Source organism: Salvelinus namaycush, chromosome 34, assembly GCF_016432855.1.
Source record: "Salvelinus namaycush isolate Seneca chromosome 34, SaNama_1.0, whole genome shotgun sequence".
NCBI classification, from domain to species: Eukaryota; Metazoa; Chordata; class Actinopteri; order Salmoniformes; family Salmonidae; genus Salvelinus; species Salvelinus namaycush.
The window spans coordinates 28,282,359-28,305,194 of NC_052340.1; the positions used below are offsets into that span (position 1 = coordinate 28,282,359).

Here is a 22,836-nt window from a genome sequence, read left to right on the forward strand (position 1 = left end):
GAAATACCCTCCATAGTGCAGTGCATGGTGCGAGCATGGCAACACCAGACCAATCAAAAGTGTGAAACTGCATAGCTACTCCAATCTGCTGTGTTAGTTCCGGGTGTTCAACCAATAAGCTGTGAGAGTCTGAGATATCAACTAATGTGGGCTATTCATCTCAGATCATTAGATGGGATCACTGAAAATGACTATCTGATTTCTATAATTCTGTCATGTTGAAAGCTTTGTTAATAAGTTGAAGCATCAAGAGAATTGCATACACGAACCACAAGTGTTTGTACGAGGGAAAATATATTTTCACAAAAGGTTTCCCACCTTGCAACCTACTTGAGTGTGAAAACCAACGGTAGTCACAGCACATGCAATTGTTTTAGAATGATAAGGACAGAAAAGTAAGATGTATAGTCATACTAAAAGTCAAACTCTTACAATAGCTTGTCATGATAGTAGAACGAATAGACCTGTGTTGAGATGAACATGGCATGGATTCTGTTTGTTGCAAATTGAACCGACTGTGTTGAGATGAACATGGCATGGATTCTGTTTGTTGCAAATTGAACCGACTGTGTTGAGATGAACATGGCATGGATTCTGTTTGTTGCAAATTGAACCGACTGTGTTGAGATGAACATGGCATCTGTTTGTGTTGGAGATGAAGGTTCACCCCCGACAGGACTGATATGACAGACTGAGTTGGTGGTTTGAAATCTACATCAGACCTGGAACTGCAGATGTGTAAAGAGTTAGAATGAAACAGGACTGAAAATATTCTCAAGTTTAGCTACTTCTCGTGCTGCCTCCTCTCTACTTCTCTTGTGTTTCTTTCATGTCTGCGGCAGTATCAACACAGGGAGTTCTACAATCATTTGTCAATAGAAACATTTCCCTTTTAGTACTCAGCTGGAGAATGTGTCTGGAAGAAGCTGTGAATTTGAGTAGTGGGGTGGTGGTGAGAGGGAATGGATTTATGATGGCTGTATCTTCCAGGCAACGCTCTTTATAGGGAGGGATAAAGCAGGTGCCGTGGCTGGCATCTGAGCGGCAGGGGCGGGTGGAGTGGGGGACAGTAACTTGTGTAGGCAGATGATGCTCTCTCCTCAATCACCACCCAGCAGAATGAATTATAGCCTGGCGTTAACCATTGAGCCTGTAGTCTGCCTTACTGTATGAGGCTAATGTAGTACACAATTTCACACCAGTATTTACCATAATTGGATTTATTGCATAAATACGTGATTGATGAACAACGAGTATTTAACATCTCATTTGTTGACAAGTATGGGTAGATGAGATGGGTGTGGTGGTTGCTTTCCCTCTCCCATCTTGTTTCTGTGGTTTCTCTTCAGATGAGACATTGAGGCATTTTTTGTGGGTCTGACATTTCCCTCTTTCTGTCTCTCTCTTTACTGTTAGTGTACTGCTGCACAGCTCTGAAGTACACTGGGAGCGACTGCAACACTGCAGTAAGGCACTCACTAACAGTGTTGGGCCAGCCCCACTGAGAGACTAACTCCCTGCTCACTCTTTCTCACATTCATTCTATCCCTTTCTATCTATTGTTCCTCAGTTTAATTATATAAATCACACTTTCGTTTCATTTATTTTTTGTACTTCCTCTTTCACCGTGAATGTTTCAGCCTGGGTAGATTGTTTTCAGTGACTTGACTTATGTGCTGAGAATGTTCACTTGCCACACACACACACACACACACACACACACACACACACACACACACACACACACACAATTACATTACTTTAGCAGTGCATCCTTCTCTGAATAATCTCACCACTGGGTATGATGCTGATGTTTAGGCCTTTACTTCCTGTGTCTTTCTCTCCAAAAAGTACACTGGAGAAAAGCAATTATTGTAGCATGAAATAAATATCACTGCTACAGATTGGTCAGGCTGAATTAAAATGGATCTGAACAGTGTCCACATCTTGAATCAAAACATTTGGGAAAGCTTTCTGAGTGTACATTTGGTTGCCTTCATACCAAAGAAAGCTGATTATTGTGGCCAATGTCAGTTATCCTGTTAAATAGGGAGAGGGTTAGCTTGGTTTTGACAATCAAACTATGGCTATAGGCCTAGTTGAAGATCTGTTTCGTGGAATGTTTCATCAGATGGAGGTATAGATAGAGGAAGCAAAACACTGATAAGCATCAGTTTAGTTTTTTGGTTAAAGTGGTTTCCTTTGTTGGGTGGTGGGGGAGGAGAGTGGGTTTCCTGTGTTGCTATCTGTCACTGCTTGGAGATGGGTAAAGGCGGGTCCGGGGGGATGGAGAAATATGTGCTCTCTGGTGGAGGGGGGCTGGCCTGGTCTGAGGGGGGACGCAGGTGAACACCCAACAGTGGTGGAGGAACAGTTTCTGGGATATCTGGTGGCGTATGAGAGGAAGAGCGATTGGGAGCATTGTCTGGCCCCAGATCAACATCCTGCAAGGAGGCAGGAGGCTGATGGTAATGGGTGGGTGCTGTGGCAGTGGTCTCTGAAGACGTCGGTGGCGGAGGAGATGAGGAGTTGTCTGGAAGTTGTACCTCCTCAGTCTGGGTATTTTCTTTGCTCAACGCAGCAGTCCCGTTGCACGGTTTAACAATCTGAAACAGTCTCTCTTCCGAATGTACTTCCTGCCGGAATCTCACCCATCCGGAATTCCTGGTCAGTATCCTGGTTCAGAGAGAACCTCTTGGAGAGTCGCTGAGACAAGAAGCCAGAGAAGGAGATCCCATTGGAGCCCCTCAGATGGACATCACCACTATCGTCATTATCCAGTTGAGACTGGACTCCACCGTACAGAAACGGAGAGGGGCCGGCCCAGGCTGTATTCTGCAGCTGCATCCTCTGTTGTCTTTGCTTCCTCACGAAGATGACCCCAAAACCCACCAGCATCATGAACAGTGTCCCACCAATCAGTACAGCCACCGCTGTGCCATGGTTCCCCGTCTTTTTTCTCTCGTCTTGGTTTGCAGTTTTTGTCGGAGGCTTTGGTTTCTTTTTTGCCGTGGTGGTGGCATTGGCAACTTCTTTTTTAGTGGGGACCATTGGCCCGGATTGGCCCTTGCTGCTGGTAACGTCAATACTAGAAGTAACAGAGGCTTCAGTGGTGGCAAGGGTCTTGGCAGGCTGGGTCGACGTCCATGGAGTGGAGACGTGGGTTGAAGATTTGGTCATGGCTGTAGATGGAGGTAGGGTGGTGGGTGAAGTGGCAGCACTAGGCAGCTCAGATGGGCCTGTTGGACCTCTTTCAGTGGGGTGTGAAGGGGTTGATCTCCTGCTTGTGACTGGGGCCTGGGAGGGGGTGCTGGGTAGTTGAGCCTCTCCACCTGTGTTCAAAGTATATTCCGCTCTAGTCGGTGTCACTCCAAATCCAACACCAGTTGGCGTGGGTCGTTTCCTCTCTGTGGTGTCGTTGGACTGCGACATTGGAGAATTGGACGGAGTAGGCCCCATTTGGATCTCTGTTGGTTGATTTGGTGTCGGTGAGGTTGTTTGAGTGGACAACTCAGAAGGTCTAGGTGATGCTGTTGGACTTACTTCGTCCTTGCCGGAGGGTGTAACTTGCCTTACCAGAGGTTGATTCCACATAGTGGGCGAAGTTTCCTGGGCTCCATCTGCTGTGATCTCCACCGTAGACTTGTTTTTATATCTGGTTGTTTGGCGGTCCTGAGGTGACTGGGAGTTCCTCTTTGTGCTCATACGCAAAGGCTGCATTGAAGGCCGATCGTGGCTGAGAATGTTTCTGGTCGACACCTGGTCTGAAGTCTGTGGTTCACTCTTCACTGTGAGCTTCAACTCAACTGAAGGTGCTACGGTGCTATGTTGTCCTTCATCCGGTGCGTTGTTGAGGGGCTCTTGAGACATTTCTAAGGGTGAAACTTTGTCTGAAGTTGCAGTAACCTCACTGCTTCTGAAGTTGGTAGAGTGGAGGTTAGGCTGAAGTGTCACTGTGCCATTCAGTCCCCGTGGCAGCATCCACAGAAAATACACAATAACAAGACGCTTTCCCTCCATTGCTGTTTCCTGTTAACGTCTGAATTCTGCTGTGTCCTGATGACTGATGGATGAAAAGAAGAAAAGCAACTGTCATTACTGTATCTATAAACGCGCTGTACCATGAGGAAACAAGCAACATTTTAGCATAAAGGGCTGCGTGGTAAAATGTGGTCGCTACTTTTGGCATTTCCTTCCTCAAATTAAAATTCAAAGTAGGCATAGAATATTTAGAGTAAATGGGATCTACTAATATGATGAGAATGTTTAATGGGGAATCAAACAATTTTCTGGTTTCGTCCCATTTCTAAGAATGAATGGCTTATAATGTTTCAAATCAGGATGTCTTTGTCCAATCTGTATTGATTAGCTTACATTAGTGATAGTGTTTGTATAATGTGCATTTCTTTCTCCTGCTTACCATTTAAAACTCCCACATCCCACAAACAACTGTATTTAAAAGGCTTTTGTTCACAATTGCTTGCACATTCTCTGGCATATCACACATGTCCTCATTAGAGCCACAGATCCTGCAATAACCCATTTATATTTACATCACCCACCCTAAAGTCGGTTGTACTCACCAGAGCCTACACAGGATGTAACCCTCGAATCCTGGCCGGCCTTAACCTGCTCCAAGTTCACAAAAATCAGAAACCCTGTATGAGTTGGTGTGTCTCAGTTGGAAGAGGTCCCCATAGTTTGGTGAACATGAAGCCCAGAAAGCAACTGCTGTAGAAGGCTGCGAGGCCACAGCCTGGTAGAATACAGAACCTTCTCTTGCCTCACTTGACAGGAAGTGAGAGCTGTGAAACTGAGGTCTGATGACAAATGACACCCTGTTCTTTTTAACAGAGCAAAGTCTGCAGTGATGGAAGAAGAAGAGTGGTTTGTGATTTTAACACTGGATGTTTCAATATAAAGATGTACATATTTAATTTTAATATGCACTCTGGGATAGTTGAGTCTTTGTCATATAGTTTGTTACAGACAGTACTGTATGTTGTGCTCTTGGAAAGTTTCTGTTAAATAAATAACTGCCTATCACTCCTGCAGAGATGGCGTGAAAGTAGTTGGCCGCCTTGCTGCTGAAGCCTGTTACATGGGAAGTGTTTCAGTTGTCGCTATCACTTATTCAGTTCAATTATACAGTCGTGTTTGTTTTCTGTATTTGTGCTTTTGGTTTAAAACTGTCTACAGAAAGATGATGCACAGTAAAAAAAGAAAATACAAAAAACACAGCAAGGTCTAGGTCGTAGTGTCAAAGACAAGCGGTGGTTGTTTCAGTGTTTTCAGTTGAATTGTTGAACACGCCAACAATATCAAGCCCACATTTCTCTTTTCATATACACTACCGTTCAAAAGTTTGGGGTCACGTAGAAATGTCCTTGTTTTTTTTTTAAAGAAAAGCTGTTTTTTTGTCCATTTTAAAATAACATCAAATTGATCAGAAATACAGTGTAGACATTGTTAATGTTGTAATTGACTGTTGTAGCTGGAAATGTTCCATTTTTTAATGGAATATCTACATAGGCGTACAGAGTTCCATTATCAGCAATCATCACTCCTGTGTTCCAATTGAGTGTTGTGTTAGCTAATCCAAGTTTATAATTTTAAAAGGCTAATTGATCATTAGAAAACCCTTTTGCTCTTCCATGCGAGAAATTGCCAAGAAACTGAAGATCTCGTACAATGCTGTGTACTACTCCCTTCACAGAACAGTGCAAACTGGCTCTAACCAGAATATAAAGAGTGGGAGGCCCCGGTGCACAACAGAGCAAGAGGACAAGTACATTAGAGTGTCTAGTTTGAGAAACAGGCACCTCACTAAAGTCCTCAATTGGCAGCTTCATTAAATAGTACCAGCAAAACAGCAGTCTCAACTAGAGGTCGACCGATTAATCGGAATGGCCGATTAATCGGGGCCGATTTCAAGTTTTCATAACAATCGGAAATCGGTATTTTTGGGCGCTAATTTGCCGAATTTAAAAAATATATTTTATTTATTTATTTATTTATTTATATATATATATATATATATATATATATATATATATATATATATATATATATATACACTGCTCAAAAAAATAAAGGGAACACTTAAACAACACAATGTAACTCCAAGTCAATCACACTTCTGTGAAATCAAACTGTCCACTTAGGAAGCAACACTGATTGACAATAAATGTCACATGCTGTTGTGCAAATGGAATAGACAAAAGGTGGAAATTATAGGCAATTAGCAAGACACCCCCAATAAAGGAGTGGTTCTGCAGGTGGTGATCACAGACCACTTCTCAGTTCCTATGCTTCCTGGCTGATGTTTTGGTCACTTTTGAATGCTGGCGGTGCTCTCACTCTAGTGGTAGCATGAGACGGAGTCTACAACCCACACAAGTGGCTCAGGTAGTGCAGCTCATCCAGGATGGCACATCAATGTGAGCTGTGGCAAGAAGGTTTGCTGTGTCTGTCAGCGTAGTGTCCAGAGCATGGAGGCGCTACCAGGAGACAGGCCAGTACATCAGGAGACGTGGAGGAGGCCGTAGGAGGGCAACAACCCAGCAGCAGGACCGCTACCTCCGCCTTTGTGCAAGGAGGAGCACTGCCAGAGCCCTGCAAAATGACCCCCAGCAGGCCACAAATGTGCCCAAAAATACAGATTTCCGATTGTTATGAAAACTTGAAATCGGCCCCGATTTAATCGGTCGACCTCTAATATTAATAGAACCTATTAAACTAGTGCCAGGAGAGTTTTTTTTAACTTTAATTGAATAATGTCTATTGTCTCTATTGTCTATTGTATTGTCTTGCTGCTTTTTGTTCTATGTTGCTCTGTCTGTATGCTATGTCTTGCTTGTCCTATGTTGCTCGGCGTGTGCTCACTGCTCAATGATTGTCTATATTGTAATTGTTTTTAATAACCTGCTCAGGGACTGCGGTTGAAAATTAGTTGGCTGGCTAAAACTAAAACCGGCACGGAAACGTTGATTAATGTGCACTGTCCCTGTAAAAATAAACTCTAACTCAATAATTTCACAGCATCTATTTCACTGCGATCGTTGTACACATGCCACCCCCTGTATTCATTGCAGTCAGTGGTTGACTTGGGCAGGAGCTCACTGGAGCTGAGTACCGGCACTTAAATATTCTACTGCTTGAGTTCCTGTTCCTTTCATAGAATCTTAGATCAAAAGTATTGTGGAGCTCCTCCACCTAAAAATAAACAGTACCCAAAATGAGTACCGGAACCTATTTCAGTCAAAGTCCGAGCACTGATTGCAGACCACCATTTTCTGAAGCTCTTGTCTAAACACCATTGTGTTCTTACTCGATTTGAAACAAGAATGCCATTCATTCACACATGATTACAAAACAGACATTTATTTGGGTTGGGGCAGTTAAACAGACATTGTATTTTTACAGAAAGCAGAAAATAAGTTTGACTTAGTAGAGAGATGAGTGGAAACAAAAGATTTAGGACTTCTGTGAGTGGTCGACTGACACATGAAGGTTGAGGGGGAGACTTGATAATGTAGCATGGATGCTTTGCAGACCCAATGCTATCTTTGTGCCCAGCCAAGGATGGCAACAAGATGTTCAAAGTTTACCCTTGATATAGTATTTGTGCATGGAATCACTTCAGATGAGGGAAAGGAAATTCACTTGACTTGGTGTAAAGTAATAATTTTAACTTAACTCATGTCTGAAGAGCAAGCATGTTGGCATATTTGAGTTTATTTAAATAAACAAATGTAACAAAAAAACATCAAACAAGTTATATATAGACGTACAAGACCAACGTTCAACAGGTACAGGACCTGACACAGTAACCAAAAGCTCACCGTTTCGAATCCCAGAGCCGACTAGGTGGATAATCTATCCATGTGCCCTTGAGAAAGTTAGGTGAAAGTCGCTCTGGATAAGAGCGCCACTAAATTACTATGTGAATGATCCACGCGTACAAAGATCCTGAACCTTTGCAGTAAGGGTAATTCACTTGGGCAGTTGGACCTTTGCAGTAAGGGTAATTCACTTGGGCAGTTGGACCTTTGCAGTAAGGGTAAATTCACTTGGGCAGTTGGACCTTTGCAGTAAGGGTAATTCACTTGGGCAGTTGAACCTTTGCAGTAAGGGTAATTCACTTGGGCAGTTGGACCTTTGCAGTAAGGGTAATTCACTTGGGCAGTTGGACCTTTGCAGTAAGGGTAATTCACTTGGGCAGTTGGACCTTTGCAGTAAGGGTAAATTCACTTGGGCAGTTGAACCTTTGCAGTAAGGGTAATTCACTTGGGCAGTTGGACCTTTGCAGTAAGGGTAATTCACTTGGGCAGTTGAACCTTTGCAGTAAGGGTAAATTCACTTGGGCAGTTGGACCTTTGCAGTAAGGGTAATTCACTTGGGCAGTTGGACCTTTGCAGTAAGGGTAATTCACTTGGGCAGTTGGACCTTTGCAGTAAGGGTAATTCACTTGGGCAGTTGGACCTTTGCAGTAAGGGTAAATTCACTTGGGCAGTTGAACCTTTGCAGTAAGGGTAATTCACTTGGGCAGTTGGACCTTTGCAGTAAGGGTAATTCACTTGGGCAGTTGGACCTTTGCAGTAAGGGTAATTCACTTGGGCAGTTGAACCTTTGCAGTAAGGGTAAATTCACTTGGGCAGTTGGCCGTAGGGTTGCTGTTCGTAGCACATTATTTCAAATGAATGTCTTGCTGCCGCCGATAGCCTACCGCCAATTCAAACGTTCTCTCTAGAAATCAAAATTACATCAGATTAATGCATTTTACAAAGCTCCTAAATTCGATTATATATAGATGCAGTACTTAGAAAAAATAACAGTCTTGGTCTTGACTTGTTGAGGCATAAGACTGGAGGTGATCTGGCCTTTTGATATCTCTGTGCCTTAGTGAAGTTAAGCTCCTAGCCAGGCATGGCTCTCTGAGGCTAGAGCGAGTGCATGCAATGCTCATCACACCACTAGGGGCATGTTCTCTAGCTCCTGGGGGACTTCCAGACATGAATCCCTGGAGCTGGAACACTGCATCTGCATGGACATTTCTCCAGCCGTTCCTGAATCCCCCGTTTGGCTCCTTACCCCTTCTCTTGCCTGCTCCTCCTCCCTTTCCTTCCACTCTTCTTCTCCCTGCTCTTCATCATCCACCTGGACCTCCTCCAACATGACGCTGGCATCGCAGGGCCCCACTATGCCCCCCTCTGTGTGCTCCGTGCCCCAGTAGCCTATGCCACTCACCAGGTCCACATTACTGCGGGTGGGGCGAGGGGCACGGGCCTGGTGCCTAAGACGGCACACCTGGCAGGCCAGGACCACAGTAGAGACCAGCAGACACAGGACCAGGCCCCCGGCGCAGGCCACTACTATGAAGCCCATCTGGGGCTCCGTGAAGCAGCCCGCAGTGGCCTCCTTGGGGGAGCTGGAGTTGTCTGGCTCCGGGGAGGGGTCGGGGAGTGTTGTGCTGTTGTTTTCCTCTGGGGTAATGGAGTTTTGATCATGTCGATCTATGTCCACATTGGTCTGAGGCTGAGTACTGCTGGTGTGTGAAGCTTGTCCAATCAGAAGGAAGAAGAGAAGATGGAGAGAGATTCTGGAGGCTTCCATGTTTCAGGTTCTCTGAAATGGTACTAGAGGAAGAGAATAGCTTTTATTGTTCCTGCCAGCAAACAGTCTCTGTATTGTGACTTTTTGTTAACGTTTGAATATAGTTATAGAAGTTGTATGAGATACGTATGCTTAGGGGTCTGCAGAGTTATTTCAGGGTGTTGTTTTTTAAAATGTATTATTTGGGGACCCCCCTCCCAATGTTTTTATAAATGTGCCTACCAACAACAAAATAAACCCATTTTGAATGACATATTTACAGTAGAAAATATCTTCTTTCTGATGTCAACTTTATTTCTCAACTCCTAATATTGAGCTCATTACACTTATTGGAGCATATTACACTGTCTGACATAAACTTTGAAAAGCACCCACGAGTACGGGTCACGGGAAGTGCTGCTGGTAAGCTTTCTTGACTTACACATTTTTGCCAACACATGGTTAACCTTTGTTTAACCAGATAAGCTGCTGCTGCTTTTAGCGAAAATGTGTTTGGATTACCTTTTCTACAAATAGGCTATGTTGGAGTTTACACTTCCTCTTCCAATTATTACGTGAGGAGGTCAAAATAATGAAAACTATCTACCAAGTCCTGATAGTTTATTACTTCTCCCTGCCATTATCATTCACCTGACAAGACAAGATGTGATTTATAAAACATTTTGCTAACTAGCCCAGATAAGCCTTCCACTCACTGTCACAGTACATCACAATTTACTAAATGAATTAATGAATATGTCAATGTGTTACTGAAGTAGACTTGCCTTACCATAGAACTAACTGGCTACAAGTTATTTATGCAGTACCTTTCAGGAAAGTATTATGTACAGTAAATGTCAGAATAATCTAGACGTCTTTGTTAAATTTGTCCAAATCGTCGTTTTGTCGTTTTCATTGCAATGTCCACTTAAAATAAGCTGAATCTTACTACAGAAACACATTATTTGGTCATTACTTTTTTTGTACAATTTATGTTGGAGATTGTGTGGGCATCACTTACCTGAGCAAGGGCACAGCCTGTGAGTGAGTGAGTGTGTGTGGGGCAAGGTGAACTAGACTGGGAATATGTCAGTATAAGGAGCGGGCGGTGTGTGTGTCTGAGTCAGAATTGGCACCTGCTGCGACCCAAGCTTCTTGAAATGCACCCCCCCTTCAGTCTTTTTCTGACTTTATTTCTGGGCTCGTTGAGCCTCCACCTCTGTAGCACACGACGTCTGAAAAGAGACACAGAAGGGTGTAGGTAAATTAGTATAGGCCCACAATTCAGTCTGAGACTGCCAGCTACCAGTAAATGATACTAATAATACTGCTAACGATGAACTCTTTCTAGGCCTGAGAAGCTGAATTATTTTTATTTATTTAACAGTTATTTTGACAGTCATGCTGAGATCAAGGTCTCTATTTCAGAAGAGCCCTGTAACAAAAATATGTTATGTACAGTATTACAATAGAAAGCTCATTCACAACAAGTTCATGCACAAATTAAGTGCTTTCAGAATGGGATGAATTTCTGATTTTTATCTGTATGAATCCACCGTGAGACTGTTCTATCTAAACCAAAGAGACCAGAAAATACCAGTATTTTGGAATTTATTTAACCGGTAAAAGTATTTATTTTTAGAGGTAGACCTGGCTGGCTGAGAGTGCTCTTTCTACCTACTCCTCTTCCATCAGACCTATCCTCAACTTCTCCTTCCCTTCTCTTTCCGCAGGTTTAAGACAGGCCAGATCAACGGAGACCTTCTAATTTACCATGTGCTGCTGACCCTGAAGCCTTACTACGCCAAGCCCTACGAGATCGTAGTGGACCTGACCCACGTGGGGCCCAGCAACCGCTTCAAGACAGACTTCTTGTCCAAGTGGTTTGTGGTGTTCCCGGGCTTTGCCTACGAGAACGTGGTGGTGGTCTACGTGTACAACTGCAACACGTGGGTGAGGGAGTACACCAAGTACCATGAGAGGCTGCTGACAGGCCTGAAGGGCAGCAAGCGGGTGCAGTTCATCGACTCGCCGGTGCGGTTGGTGGAGCACGTAGAGGCAGAGCAGCAGAAGCTCCCCGCAGCCACGCTAGCCCTGGAGGAGGACCTCAAGGTGTTCCACAATGCCCTGAAAGTGGCCCACAAGGACACCAAGGTCTCCATCAAGGTCAGTAGCACACTGGTCTGTGTGTAACCCTAGCATTAACCCTAACTTTCAAACTGGCTACATGGAAAACAGGGTATGGGGAACAAGGAAGTATGGAGATCGAGGGTAGGCGGGAACAGCAAGAATTGTTTACCAAAAAAAAGTGCATTGGATATTTGTCGCAATATCAAATCATTTCTGGGTAACAATTAAGTACCTTAATGTGATTGTTTTATGTTAAAATGGTCAAAAAGAAAGAGGATTTTTTTTTAGCAAAGGGCAGTTTCTCAAGCAAGAATTTTGATAGAACTGTCTGGGAGTGGGGAGGCAAACTGAAAATTAGCTGTGATTGGCATAGAGTTTTGGTACTCTCTTTATTATTGGTCTATTAACTAATTTACAGCATGGTGATATCACCATTGGAGGTCAAATCTCCAGAGCACCAAAACATGCTGAAATTTCAGGCAGTCTTTTCAAACAGCTTCAATGTCATTTTCACAATTTTACAATATTATTCCATCCTCATAGTGTAGAAATATGCAGTATAAAAAAACACAGGAAAATCAAGTTTGTCACTTCTCTATGCCTCAATCAGTTTGAATAGATTAGTTTGTTGCCAAAAGGGAAAGTGGAAGATTGAATTGATTGGTTATTGAGTCCTGCTTTGTGTTGTCATTGTTGTCATGTACACACTTGTCTCTCAACAACAACCCTCCCTATTATCCCAGGTAGGCTCCACGGCCGTCCAGGTGACGTCAGCAGAGCGTACCCGTGTCCTGGGCCAGTCCGTGTTCCTCAACGATGTGTACTATGCCTCTGAGGTCGAGGAGATCTGCCTGGTGGACGAGAGCCAGTTCACCCTGACCATGGCCAACCAGGGCACACCCCTCACCTTCATGCACCAGGAGTGTGACGCCATTGTCCAGTCCATCATCCACATCAGGACGCGCTGGGAGCTGTCGCAGCCAGACTCAATCCCCCAGCACACCAAGATCAGGCCCAAAGATGTGCCGGGCACCTTGCTGAACCTCGCCCTGCTCAATCTGGGCAGCTCTGACCCCAGCCTCAGGTCAGACATTCAACATAGCTCGCTTCTAGGGGTTAATCAGGGCAGGTCTTGGTGTAGCATGTTCCCTGAAATATGAGCAGTATCTAAATGAAACAATTAATTTACCGCAACTTCTTCATCCAACTTCCTGCTTTGAAATGGAATATAGTAGCTAACTGTCCCCTCCACAGGTCTGCAGCCTACAACCTGCTGTGTGCCTTAACCTGCACCTTCAACCTGAAGATCGAGGGCCAGCTGCTGGAGACCTCAGGCCTGTGTATCCCTGCCAACAACACCCTCTTCATAGTGTCCATCAGCAAGACGCTGGCCGCAAACGAACCACACCTCACCCTGGAGTTCCTGGAGGAGTGCATCTCCGGCTTCAGCAAGTCTAGTGAGTCTAGAACACGGAACGCGCATAAATGCATTGACTGAAATTCATTCCAAAAGATGGCCACTCTCTTTCTTCTCTACCTCACACCTACTTGCCCACTTTTTTTATTTACAGACTCACACCGACACACTAACTTTCTCTCAACACACAAACGCAGACACACACTCACAGACCGGCCCAACGATCCACGCCAACCTGAATAGTTGCCATTCGTTTTGGGGGGACTGTTTGATTGCCATATCCATCAGTGTGCATTGAGCCATGGCTTCAGAGCCCTCAGCTCTCAGTGTGGCTATCTTGTCATTCATCCACATGCCAATCTCTGCTCCTCCACACTGCAGCAACAACAGAGGAGCTGGTGTTATCCAACCTCTGCTCCTCCACACTGCAGCAACAACAGAGGAGCTGGTGTTATTGACCCTCTGATTCTGTGTCTGTGTTTAGGTATAGAGCTGAAGCACCTGTGTCTAGAATACATGACCCCCTGGCTGCTCAACCTGGTGAGGTTCTGTAAGCACAATGATGATGCCAAACGTCAGCGTGTCAGCGCCATCTTGGATAAGCTCATCACCATGACCATCAATGAGAAGCAGATGTACCCCTCTATACAGGCCAAGATCTGGGGCAGCCTCGGCCAGGTGAGTAACCACACACACACACATTCATACATCCTTGTTGTTTGACCTCAAATTTACATTTTAGTCAAACACTATCTTAGAGGGCACATGTTTACTTAATGTACTGTTAAATGTCTCCAAGCCCAATAAAAACTGCCCATGTTGGCTTTCTCAGAGATTAAGGCTTACAGAGATGGGAGGAAGTCATGTAGAAGATAGGGACATATTGCATTTTTATAGGCACAAGGAATGCTTTATGAATCCAAAATGCAGAATCATAGCCTGTTTTTCAATAAAACTTTTTAATTTTATTTTTTTAATGGACGGTATCGAAATGACAGTACTTTTGGGTTTGAAGTGTTCTTCCTAAATAGCATTAGCTATCTACGTTGTAAAAGTTTAATGGCTTGTCTCAAATGACTGTAGTATAGACATCTGAATATATCTCCATAGATAATAAACAACACATTCTAAACTCCTCTGTAATTTTTCATACCCAATCCATTCTGGGTGGTGAACAAGTGCACTTTTTGGGGAGAAGGGCAGTTCCTTGTTTCTGAGATATGACCTGTCAATTCTACACAATATATTTATTTCTGAACAGTCCCTAACTTTTAGCCCCACTGAATGCAACCCAGGTTGTATGTGACCTGGTGACCTCTGCCCTCAGATAACGGACCTGCTGGACGTGGTGTTGGACAGCTTCATCAAGACCAGCGCTACAGGAGGCCTGGGCTCCATCAAGGCTGAGGTCATGGCTGACACGGCTGTGGCTCTAGCCTCAGGGAACGTCAAACTGGTCTCCAGCAAGGTGGGTATCTACACTTTGAGCTAGTTTACGCAGGCTAACACATGCTAACACATGCTAACTGGGCCAACTGATTTCAATGGCAAAATTGCTAACAGTTAACTGTCAGTCTAGATGCACTGGGAACACTGTCATATGCTAATAGACACTCCTCCGTGTCAAGCCCAGTGTCCCAACATGGATGACGTCACTGTCCTTGTCTTAATGAACCCTTTGGTCGGAGACCGTTTTCCTCTCAAACGCCACAATGTCACTAACTCAAAGTATACTTTAGAACAACTTTGTTAGCTTAATCGCGGCCGTTTACAATTCCAATTGGGATTTTCTAAATCATAATTTGGGATTAAGCAAATAAATATTTCTGTATTATCAATATTAAGATGCAAACCGTTTTAGTATGATACAAAGATAAACTCATCAAAACATTGTCCTAGACAACATATATTAAATGCTGTTTTTAATCTAAAATGTCTTCCAAACAAAGAACATTTGCATTTAAATTGATTAATCCTTACCAATTTGCTTTAGTTACAGCTTCTTTCCACATCATCCAAACTGACCGACTCATCAACCCCATCATCTGTGAGCTGTTTATCCCAATTGTCCCTCTTACTGAAATAGAAACACACACCCTCACAGCCCAGGCTGACAAGAGTAAGCCAGGCCCTCGCTCCTATTAAGGCAGACACTGTAAAGCATGGCAGTGAATAGTGATCATTGTGAAGATGTTTTGCTAAGGAACAGCAAACACAGTGCTCTTTTAGTTGAGGTGTCGCAGCATCCATCTTAGTCATTTACATCTATTTAAGTGACTAATCAATGACTTTAAGCTTCACATTTGATGAATCATTTTCAGGGTTTGTGTGTTCTGATATAGTAGTCTTAATGTACACGTCATCCATCAGAGGGTGGGCATTGTTTGGTTGGCATGTTCCAGCTCAGCCACTACTGATGTCATGACAGGCCAGCTATTGGGGACAAAGGGGACTTTGTCTGGTCCCCATGGCCTATCTGTCACCCAGTGCTTGAGCCAGTGGTGTTTTATTTACAGATATAATCACTGCCATCTTCTCTCTGCCTCCTATTTCGCCAACATCCCAAAATACATCTGAAGTTTTTTTAGGGATACCGCTCGCGTTTAAAATAAAATAAGAACAAAAAGATGCTGCTCTTGGCAGATATTAATTATGTTGATATTAACGTCATCAGGAAATGAAAAAATAGTCCAGCACAAAGTATATGATGTCATATCACTGACTCTACCTTCTAATACCTCATAATGATTGGCTATCTCCACACACCCTCTGACCAGGTGATTGGCCGGATGTGTAAGATCATCGACAAGACGTGCCTGTCTCCCACGCCCACCCTGGAGCAGCACCTGATGTGGGATGACATCGCCATCCTGGCCCGTTACATGCTGATGTTGTCCTTCAACAACTCTCTGGACGTAGCAGCTCACCTGCCCTACCTGTTCCACGTGGTCACTCTGCTGGTGGCCACCGGACCCCTGTCCCTCCGCGCCTCCACACACGGCCTGGTCATCAACATAATCCACTCTCTCTGCACCTGCTCCCAGCTCAACTTCAGAGGTGAGGAAGCACACCTTATCTTCCCTGCAGGCTATATACCATCTGTAGTTAAATAGCATACCCTTCCCTGGTCATTAATGTGTATGGATGCCACTGGGCTCCCTTGCAAGTAAGATAATTGAAAGACCCAATGTAAGCACTGCATGCAGTGAACCATGAAACTGCTTCAATAGAGGTAAATGTATGTTATTTATGTATGTTTAAAACAGTTTGCTATAGATATCAGTGTTCAGGGTTTCTCTTTCAGAAGAGCAACAAGTCATATTTTCCTCTTGTCATGATCTCTTCCAGAGGAGACCAAGCAGGTCCTGAGGCTGAGCCTGACAGAGTTCTCCCTGCCTAAGTTCTATCTGCTGTTTGGCATCAGTAAGGTCAAGTCTGCTGCGGTCATCGCCTTCCGCTCCAGCTACCGTGACCGCTCCTTCTCCCCCGGCTCCTACGAGAGGGAGACCTTCGCCCTCTCCTCCCTGGAGACCGTCACTGAGGCCCTGCTGGAGATCATGGAGGTGAGGGAGACACACACACACACACACACACACACACACACACACACAGGCATGCTCACACACACACACATTACTTGATATTATACTATATACCGTCCAGAATACAAGCAAAATACCAATATCTGACTGAATATGTCCTCTCTTGTAGGCGTGCATGAGGGACATCCCAGCGTGCAAATGGCTGGACCAATGGACCGAGCTGGCTCAGAAGTATGTTAGATTTCTTTTGAGACAGATTCACTTTGACCACTATCAATGAATGTCTCTCAGTGCATTCGGAAGGTATTCAGACCGCTTCACTTTTTCCACAATTTGTTACGTTACAGCCTTATTCTAAAAAAATTATATTAATTTAAATCCCTAATCAATTTATACACAATACCCCAAAATGACAAAGCAAAAACTGGTTTTTAGAAGTTTGTGCAAATTTATAAAAAACATAACTGAAATATCTAATTTACATAAGTATTCAGACCCTTTACTCATTACTTTGTTGAAGAACCTTTGGCAGCAATTACAGCCTTGTCTTCTTGGGTATGACGCTACAAGCTTGGCACACCTGTATTTGGGTATTTTTCCCTTCTCTGCAGATCCTCTCAAGCTCTGTCAGGTTTGATGGGGAGTGTTGCTGCACAGCTATTTTCAGGTCTTTCCAGAGTTGTTCGATCGGGTTCAAGTCCGGGCTCTGGCTGGGCCACTCAAGAACATTCAGAGGCTTGTCCCAAAGCCACTCCTGCGTTGTCTTGGCTGTGTGCTTAGGGTCTTTGTCCTGTTGGAAGGTGAACATTCACCCCAGTCTGAGGTTCTGAGTGCTCTGGAGCAGGTTTTCATCAAGGATCTCTCTGTACTTTGCTCCATTCATCTTTCCCTCAATATTGGCTAGTCTCCCTGCTGCTGAAAAACATCCCCACAGCATTATGCTGCCGCCACCATGCTTCACCATTGGGATGGTTTTGGCCAGGTGATGAGCAGTGCCTGGTCTCCTCCAGATATGAAGCTTGGCATTCAGGCCAAAGAGTTCAATCTTGGTTTGTCAGACCAGATAATCTTGTTTGTCATGGTCTGAGATAGGGTTGCATATTTTGGGGAATATTCAGAGGTGGAAACTTTCTGTGGGAATATATGGGAATTAACGGAAATATATGCAAATTAATACTAATTGTTTTTTGCATTGGATATATTTACCATATCATATGGAGACAGAAACATAATTGCAAATTATAAAATCCTTCCAATAGAAAAAAAAAAAAAAACGATTAAATTACAAATAGAACTTTAATTAAATGAGTTGACTCTTCCCATGGGATGATTCCACTGAACAACAAAATAAAGGGATTATTGAATGATCCCCAATGTTTTCAACATATCTGTAAAATGATAGTCTAGAAACTAAAGCTTAGGTTGTCTTCCTCTCAGGCTTCCATGTATTCTGCCTGTACATCCTCAATGTCCACCTCTTGAACATCAGACTCTGAGGCCTCATCTTCACTGTCACTTTCCAACCTTGTTGTCAGGCTGAAAAAGCCTCAAATTTGCCCGGATGGCCACCAATTTTTCAACCCTTGTATTGGTCAGCCTGTTGTGTGCTTTGGTGTGTGTGTTCCCAAACAAGGACCAGTTGCGCTCTGAGGCGGCTGATGTTGGTGGGATTTGGAGGATGATGGAGGCAACAGGGGAAAGAGTCTCAGATCCACAAAGTCCCTTCCACCAGGTGGCTGATGAGATATGTTGGCACGACTGCCATATTGCATCTCCATCCCTAAGCCCTTGTTTGGAAGTGGACTTCGCCAGACTGCCAAGAACCTTGCCCTCTACCAGGCCAAGGTAGCGAGACACGGTTGTGTTGACACCATAGGCCTTGTTGATCTCTGCACCAGACAGGATGCTCTTGCCAGCATACTTGTGGTCCAACATGTACGCTGCGGCATGTATGGGCTTCAGGCAGAAGTCTTCACGCTTTTTGATGTATTTCAGAACGGCAGTTTCCTCTGCTTGGAGCAACAGTGAAGTGGGCAGGGCAGTATGGATTTCTTCTCTCACATCTGCAAGCAGAGTCTGAACATCAGACAGGATGGCATTGTCTCCCTCGATCTGTGCAATGGCTACTGCTATAGGTTTCAGGAGTTTCAGGCTGCGTACCACTCTCTCGGCAGACTGTGATGTGGCCATTTCTTGGAGAGACTCCTTCCCCTCCAGGAGACTGTCAAACATGATGACAACAGCAACCCAACGGGTGTTGCTGGGCAGCTTCAATGTGGTGCTCTTATTCTTCTCACTTTGCTTGGTGAGGTAGATTGCTGCTATAACTTGATGACCCTTCACATACCTAACCATTTCCTTGACTCTCTTGTAGAATGTGTCCATTGTTTTCAGTGCGGAGCATGTTCCATGCATGAGCAGCACAGCCAATGGGTGGGATGTGAGGGTAGGACTCCTCCACTTTAGACACTTTCATGTTCGCAGCATTGTCTGTCACCAGTGCAAATACCTTCTGTGGTCCAAGGTCATTGACTGCCTTCAGCTCATCTGCAATGTAGAGACCGGTGTGTCTGTTGTCCCTTGTGTCTGTGCTCTTGTAGAATACTGGTTGAGAGGTGGAGATGATATGGTTAATTATATCATCATATACTTTCTCTTCCAATACACATTGCCTGTGAGCATCAGAGGTGAACCAGTTGCATACATAGCTCAAGCAAGACATTCATCAGCATTTCTGACTACGTTCCTCCATTGAGTCAAAAAAACTGTTGCTATCGATAAGGTGTCTGATTCATCATTTTCAACTCAAATAGATGTAGAGGGACTTTTGTCAGAGGTTGCTTGTTGTGAGTGCAGAGGGAACTTAATGCTCTTGGCCAGATGGTTCTGCATCTTTGTTGTATTCTTCACATATGATTTGGCACAGTATTTTCAAATGTACACAGCTTTTCCTTCTACATTAGCTGCAGTGTAATGTCTCCACACATCAGAACGTGCCCGTGGCATTTCTTGTAAAGATTAGAAAAAAACAAATACAATTCCATGTACAGATAAATACTTAAGCAGTTAGATTAAACAACTCCTTTGTAAGATAAATGTTTTAAATTGAAAAATGTATGGAAACAGGTGAATTAACACTCAGTTAGCAGGCTCAAGCAAGCTAAAACCAACATGATAGCAAAAACTAACTAGCAGAAATTTTTTAAACACACTTTGCTGTAGGCTACTATTTACTAGTTAACAAAAAATCATGTATGTTATATAAAATATATTTACCCCACCCAGTATTGTAATCAAAACTTAACAGAAAGCATGTAGTCCTTGGCTCAGACAGTGTAGTAGTGTGGGCTCAATAGCATCTCATTATTGTGCAAGATCTTGAGAATCAGCTTAACATGCGATGGAAGAGTGCACTGCACATGTGGTGGAAGAATGCACTGCGCATGCAGAGTGTTGCAATTCCATTGAATTGGTGATAGTTTAATCAAAATATGCCACAAGACCTAGAATTGCCTTGTGTATCCCACAAAAAAAGGTTCACTGTTATAAGCTAACCTTTTTAATGAATTTAAGCAAAATTCCCAGGCTTAACTTCCCATGGAAAATTTCCAGAACAATTCTGGAAATTTACCTGAAAGTTTTCAACCCTTTGCAACCCTAGTCTGAGAGTCCTTTCGGGGCCTTTTGGCAAACTCCAAGCGGACTGTCATGTGCCTTTTACTGAGGAGTGGCTACCGTCTGGAGTGGCTACCCTCCTGATTGAGGGAGTTCTGCACAGATGGTTGTCCTTCTTGAAGGTTCTCCAATCTCCACAGAGGAACTCTGGAGCTTTGTCAGTGACCATTGGTTTCTTGGCCACCTCCCTGACCAAGGCCCTTCTACCCCGATTGCTCAGTTTGGCCTGGCTGCCAGCTCTAGGTAGAGTATTGGTGGTTCCAAACTTCTTGCATTTAAGAATGATGGAGGCCACTGTGTTCTTGGACCTTCAATGCTGCAGACATGTTTTGGTTCCCATCCCCAGGTATGTGCCTCGAACACAATAATGTCTTGGAGCTCTACGGACAATTCCTTCGACCTCATGGCTTGGTTTTTGCTCTGACATGCACTGTCAACTGTGGGACCTTATATAGACAGGTGTGTGCCTTTTTTCAAATCATGTCCAATCAATTGAATTTACCACAGGTGGATTCCAATCAAGTTGCAGAAACATCTCAAAGATGATCAATGGAAACAAGGTGCACCTGAGCTCAATTTCGTGTTTCAATAGCAAAGGGTCTGAATACTTATGTAAATAATGTATTTCTGTTTTTTATTTATAATACATTTGCAAACATTTCTAAAAACATGTTTTTGCTTTGTCATTATGGAGTATTGTGTGTAGATTGAGGATTTTTTTTATTGAATACATTTTTTAATAAGGTTGTAACGTAACAATGTGGACAAAGTCAAGGGGTCTGAATAATTTCTGAATGCACTGTATACACACTCTATTGTGCACTTCTCAAATGCCACCTATGTGGTCCACCAGGTTTGCATTCCAGTACAACCCGTCCCTGCAGCCCAGAGCCCTGGTGGTGTTTGGCTGCATCAGTAAGAGGGTGACCCACGGCCAGATCAAACAGATCATCAGGATCCTCAGCAAGGCCAGCCCCCTGCTCAGCATAGACCGGGTGGGTCTACACACACACACAGGCACACACACGCTGTTGGAGAGCTGAATTTTAATGAGCAACTCTGGCTTCCAGAATTAACACACACACACAGGCTGTTGGAGCGCTGAGTTTAAATTAGTAACTCCATCTTCCAGAATTAACACACACACACACAAACATTGAGGGGTGGTGGTGAGTGTGTTTTACCTTTCCTTAGCTCAGTCTGCCAATTTTTGTCTGGCTCAGTCTGTACAGGCAAGGGTGCCTGTGGGCGCTATCTGCAATATGCAGAGAGCTAAGTGTTTATGAGTGCACCAACCCACTAATCCAATGGTTTCTAATCCTCTAGCTAACATTATGGATACTATGATACTCTCTCTCCCTTTTCTTCTCTACCCCGCTACTCTCTATTTATTTCCCTCTCGTTTTATTTCCTCTTTTTCATGTTCCTTCTTTCTTTTATCTCTCTCTCACCCCACACCCTCTCTCTTTCACTCATCCTCTCCTATCCTCTTCCTCCACAGGGGCTGGAGAGCTGCTTAAAAGGACCTGATAACTACAACAGCCAGGTGTTGATTGAGGCCACAGTCATTGCTCTGACTAAGCTGCAGCCCCTTCTCAACAAGGTATACAAACCACAAACACAGAACACATGGCATACATAATGTGATTGTCTGTGGTCCGCTGCTTGTCAAATAAAAATGTTTGGGTCACGTACACAGATTTGCAGATGTTATCGCAAGTGCAACAAAATGCTTGTGTTCTACTATTCAATAAAGAACCCAGCTGTAAGTTGTTGGTTCGGGATTTTTAATAACAATTTGGAATCGGAGAAAGGCTAGATTTGTTCTTTGTTATCTTAATGTGCTTGGTGCTGTTCCCGTATATAATGTATGTAACCTCATGGGTTATACTGTATGCTCCTCCAGGACTCCCCCATGCACAAGGCAGTGTTCTGGGTGGCTGTGGCTGTGCTGCAGCTGGATGAACTCAACCTGTACTCTGCTGGGACGGCCCTGCTAGAGCAGAACCTGCACACTCTGGACGGCCTGAGAGTATTCAACGACAAGGTAACAGAAAGACACTCACTCTCAGTTCAATGACAAGAATGAAACATATATTGACACTATTTATATGCTGAATATGTGTTTCTACACCCCCCCCCCCCCCATCAAGAGTCCAGAGGAGGTGTTTATGGAGATCAGGCATCCTCTGGAGTGGCATTGTAAACAGATGGACCACTTTGTGGGCCTCAACTTCAGCTCCAACTTCAACTTCGCACTGGTGGGGCACCTGCTCAAAGGTAAGGAGAGGGCACAGGGCACCTGACTACATCTTGGCCCTAGCAACTACCCTTCCTGTGACTATACTGTGTATCATATAAACCACAGCTTCTCTGTCAATATTTGTTAAGTAAACATTCTGAAAATATTTGAAATTATTGAATTTGTTTGGGTCTAATCTACCTAGATAAAGGATAGACGAAAGATGTTGGCCTGAC

The 22,836-nt window shown here is 44.0% G+C and overlaps 1 protein-coding gene and 1 pseudogene across 1 annotated transcript; one reads left to right on the plus strand and one right to left on the minus strand.

Moving 5' to 3' along the window:
- Positions 1–22,836, plus strand: part of LOC120028364 — a 102,530-nt pseudogene that overhangs the window by 62,698 nt on the left and 16,996 nt on the right.
- Positions 1,222–4,783, minus strand: LOC120028362 (cell surface glycoprotein 1-like). Its single transcript, XM_038973583.1, has 2 exons — positions 4,584–4,783; positions 1,222–4,063 (listed from the first exon to the last, which is right to left on the minus strand). The coding sequence occupies exon 2, from the start codon at positions 4,018–4,020 to the stop codon at positions 2,599–2,601; it is 1,422 nt and encodes a 473-aa protein (XP_038829511.1). The 5' UTR covers positions 4,021–4,063; positions 4,584–4,783; the 3' UTR covers positions 1,222–2,598.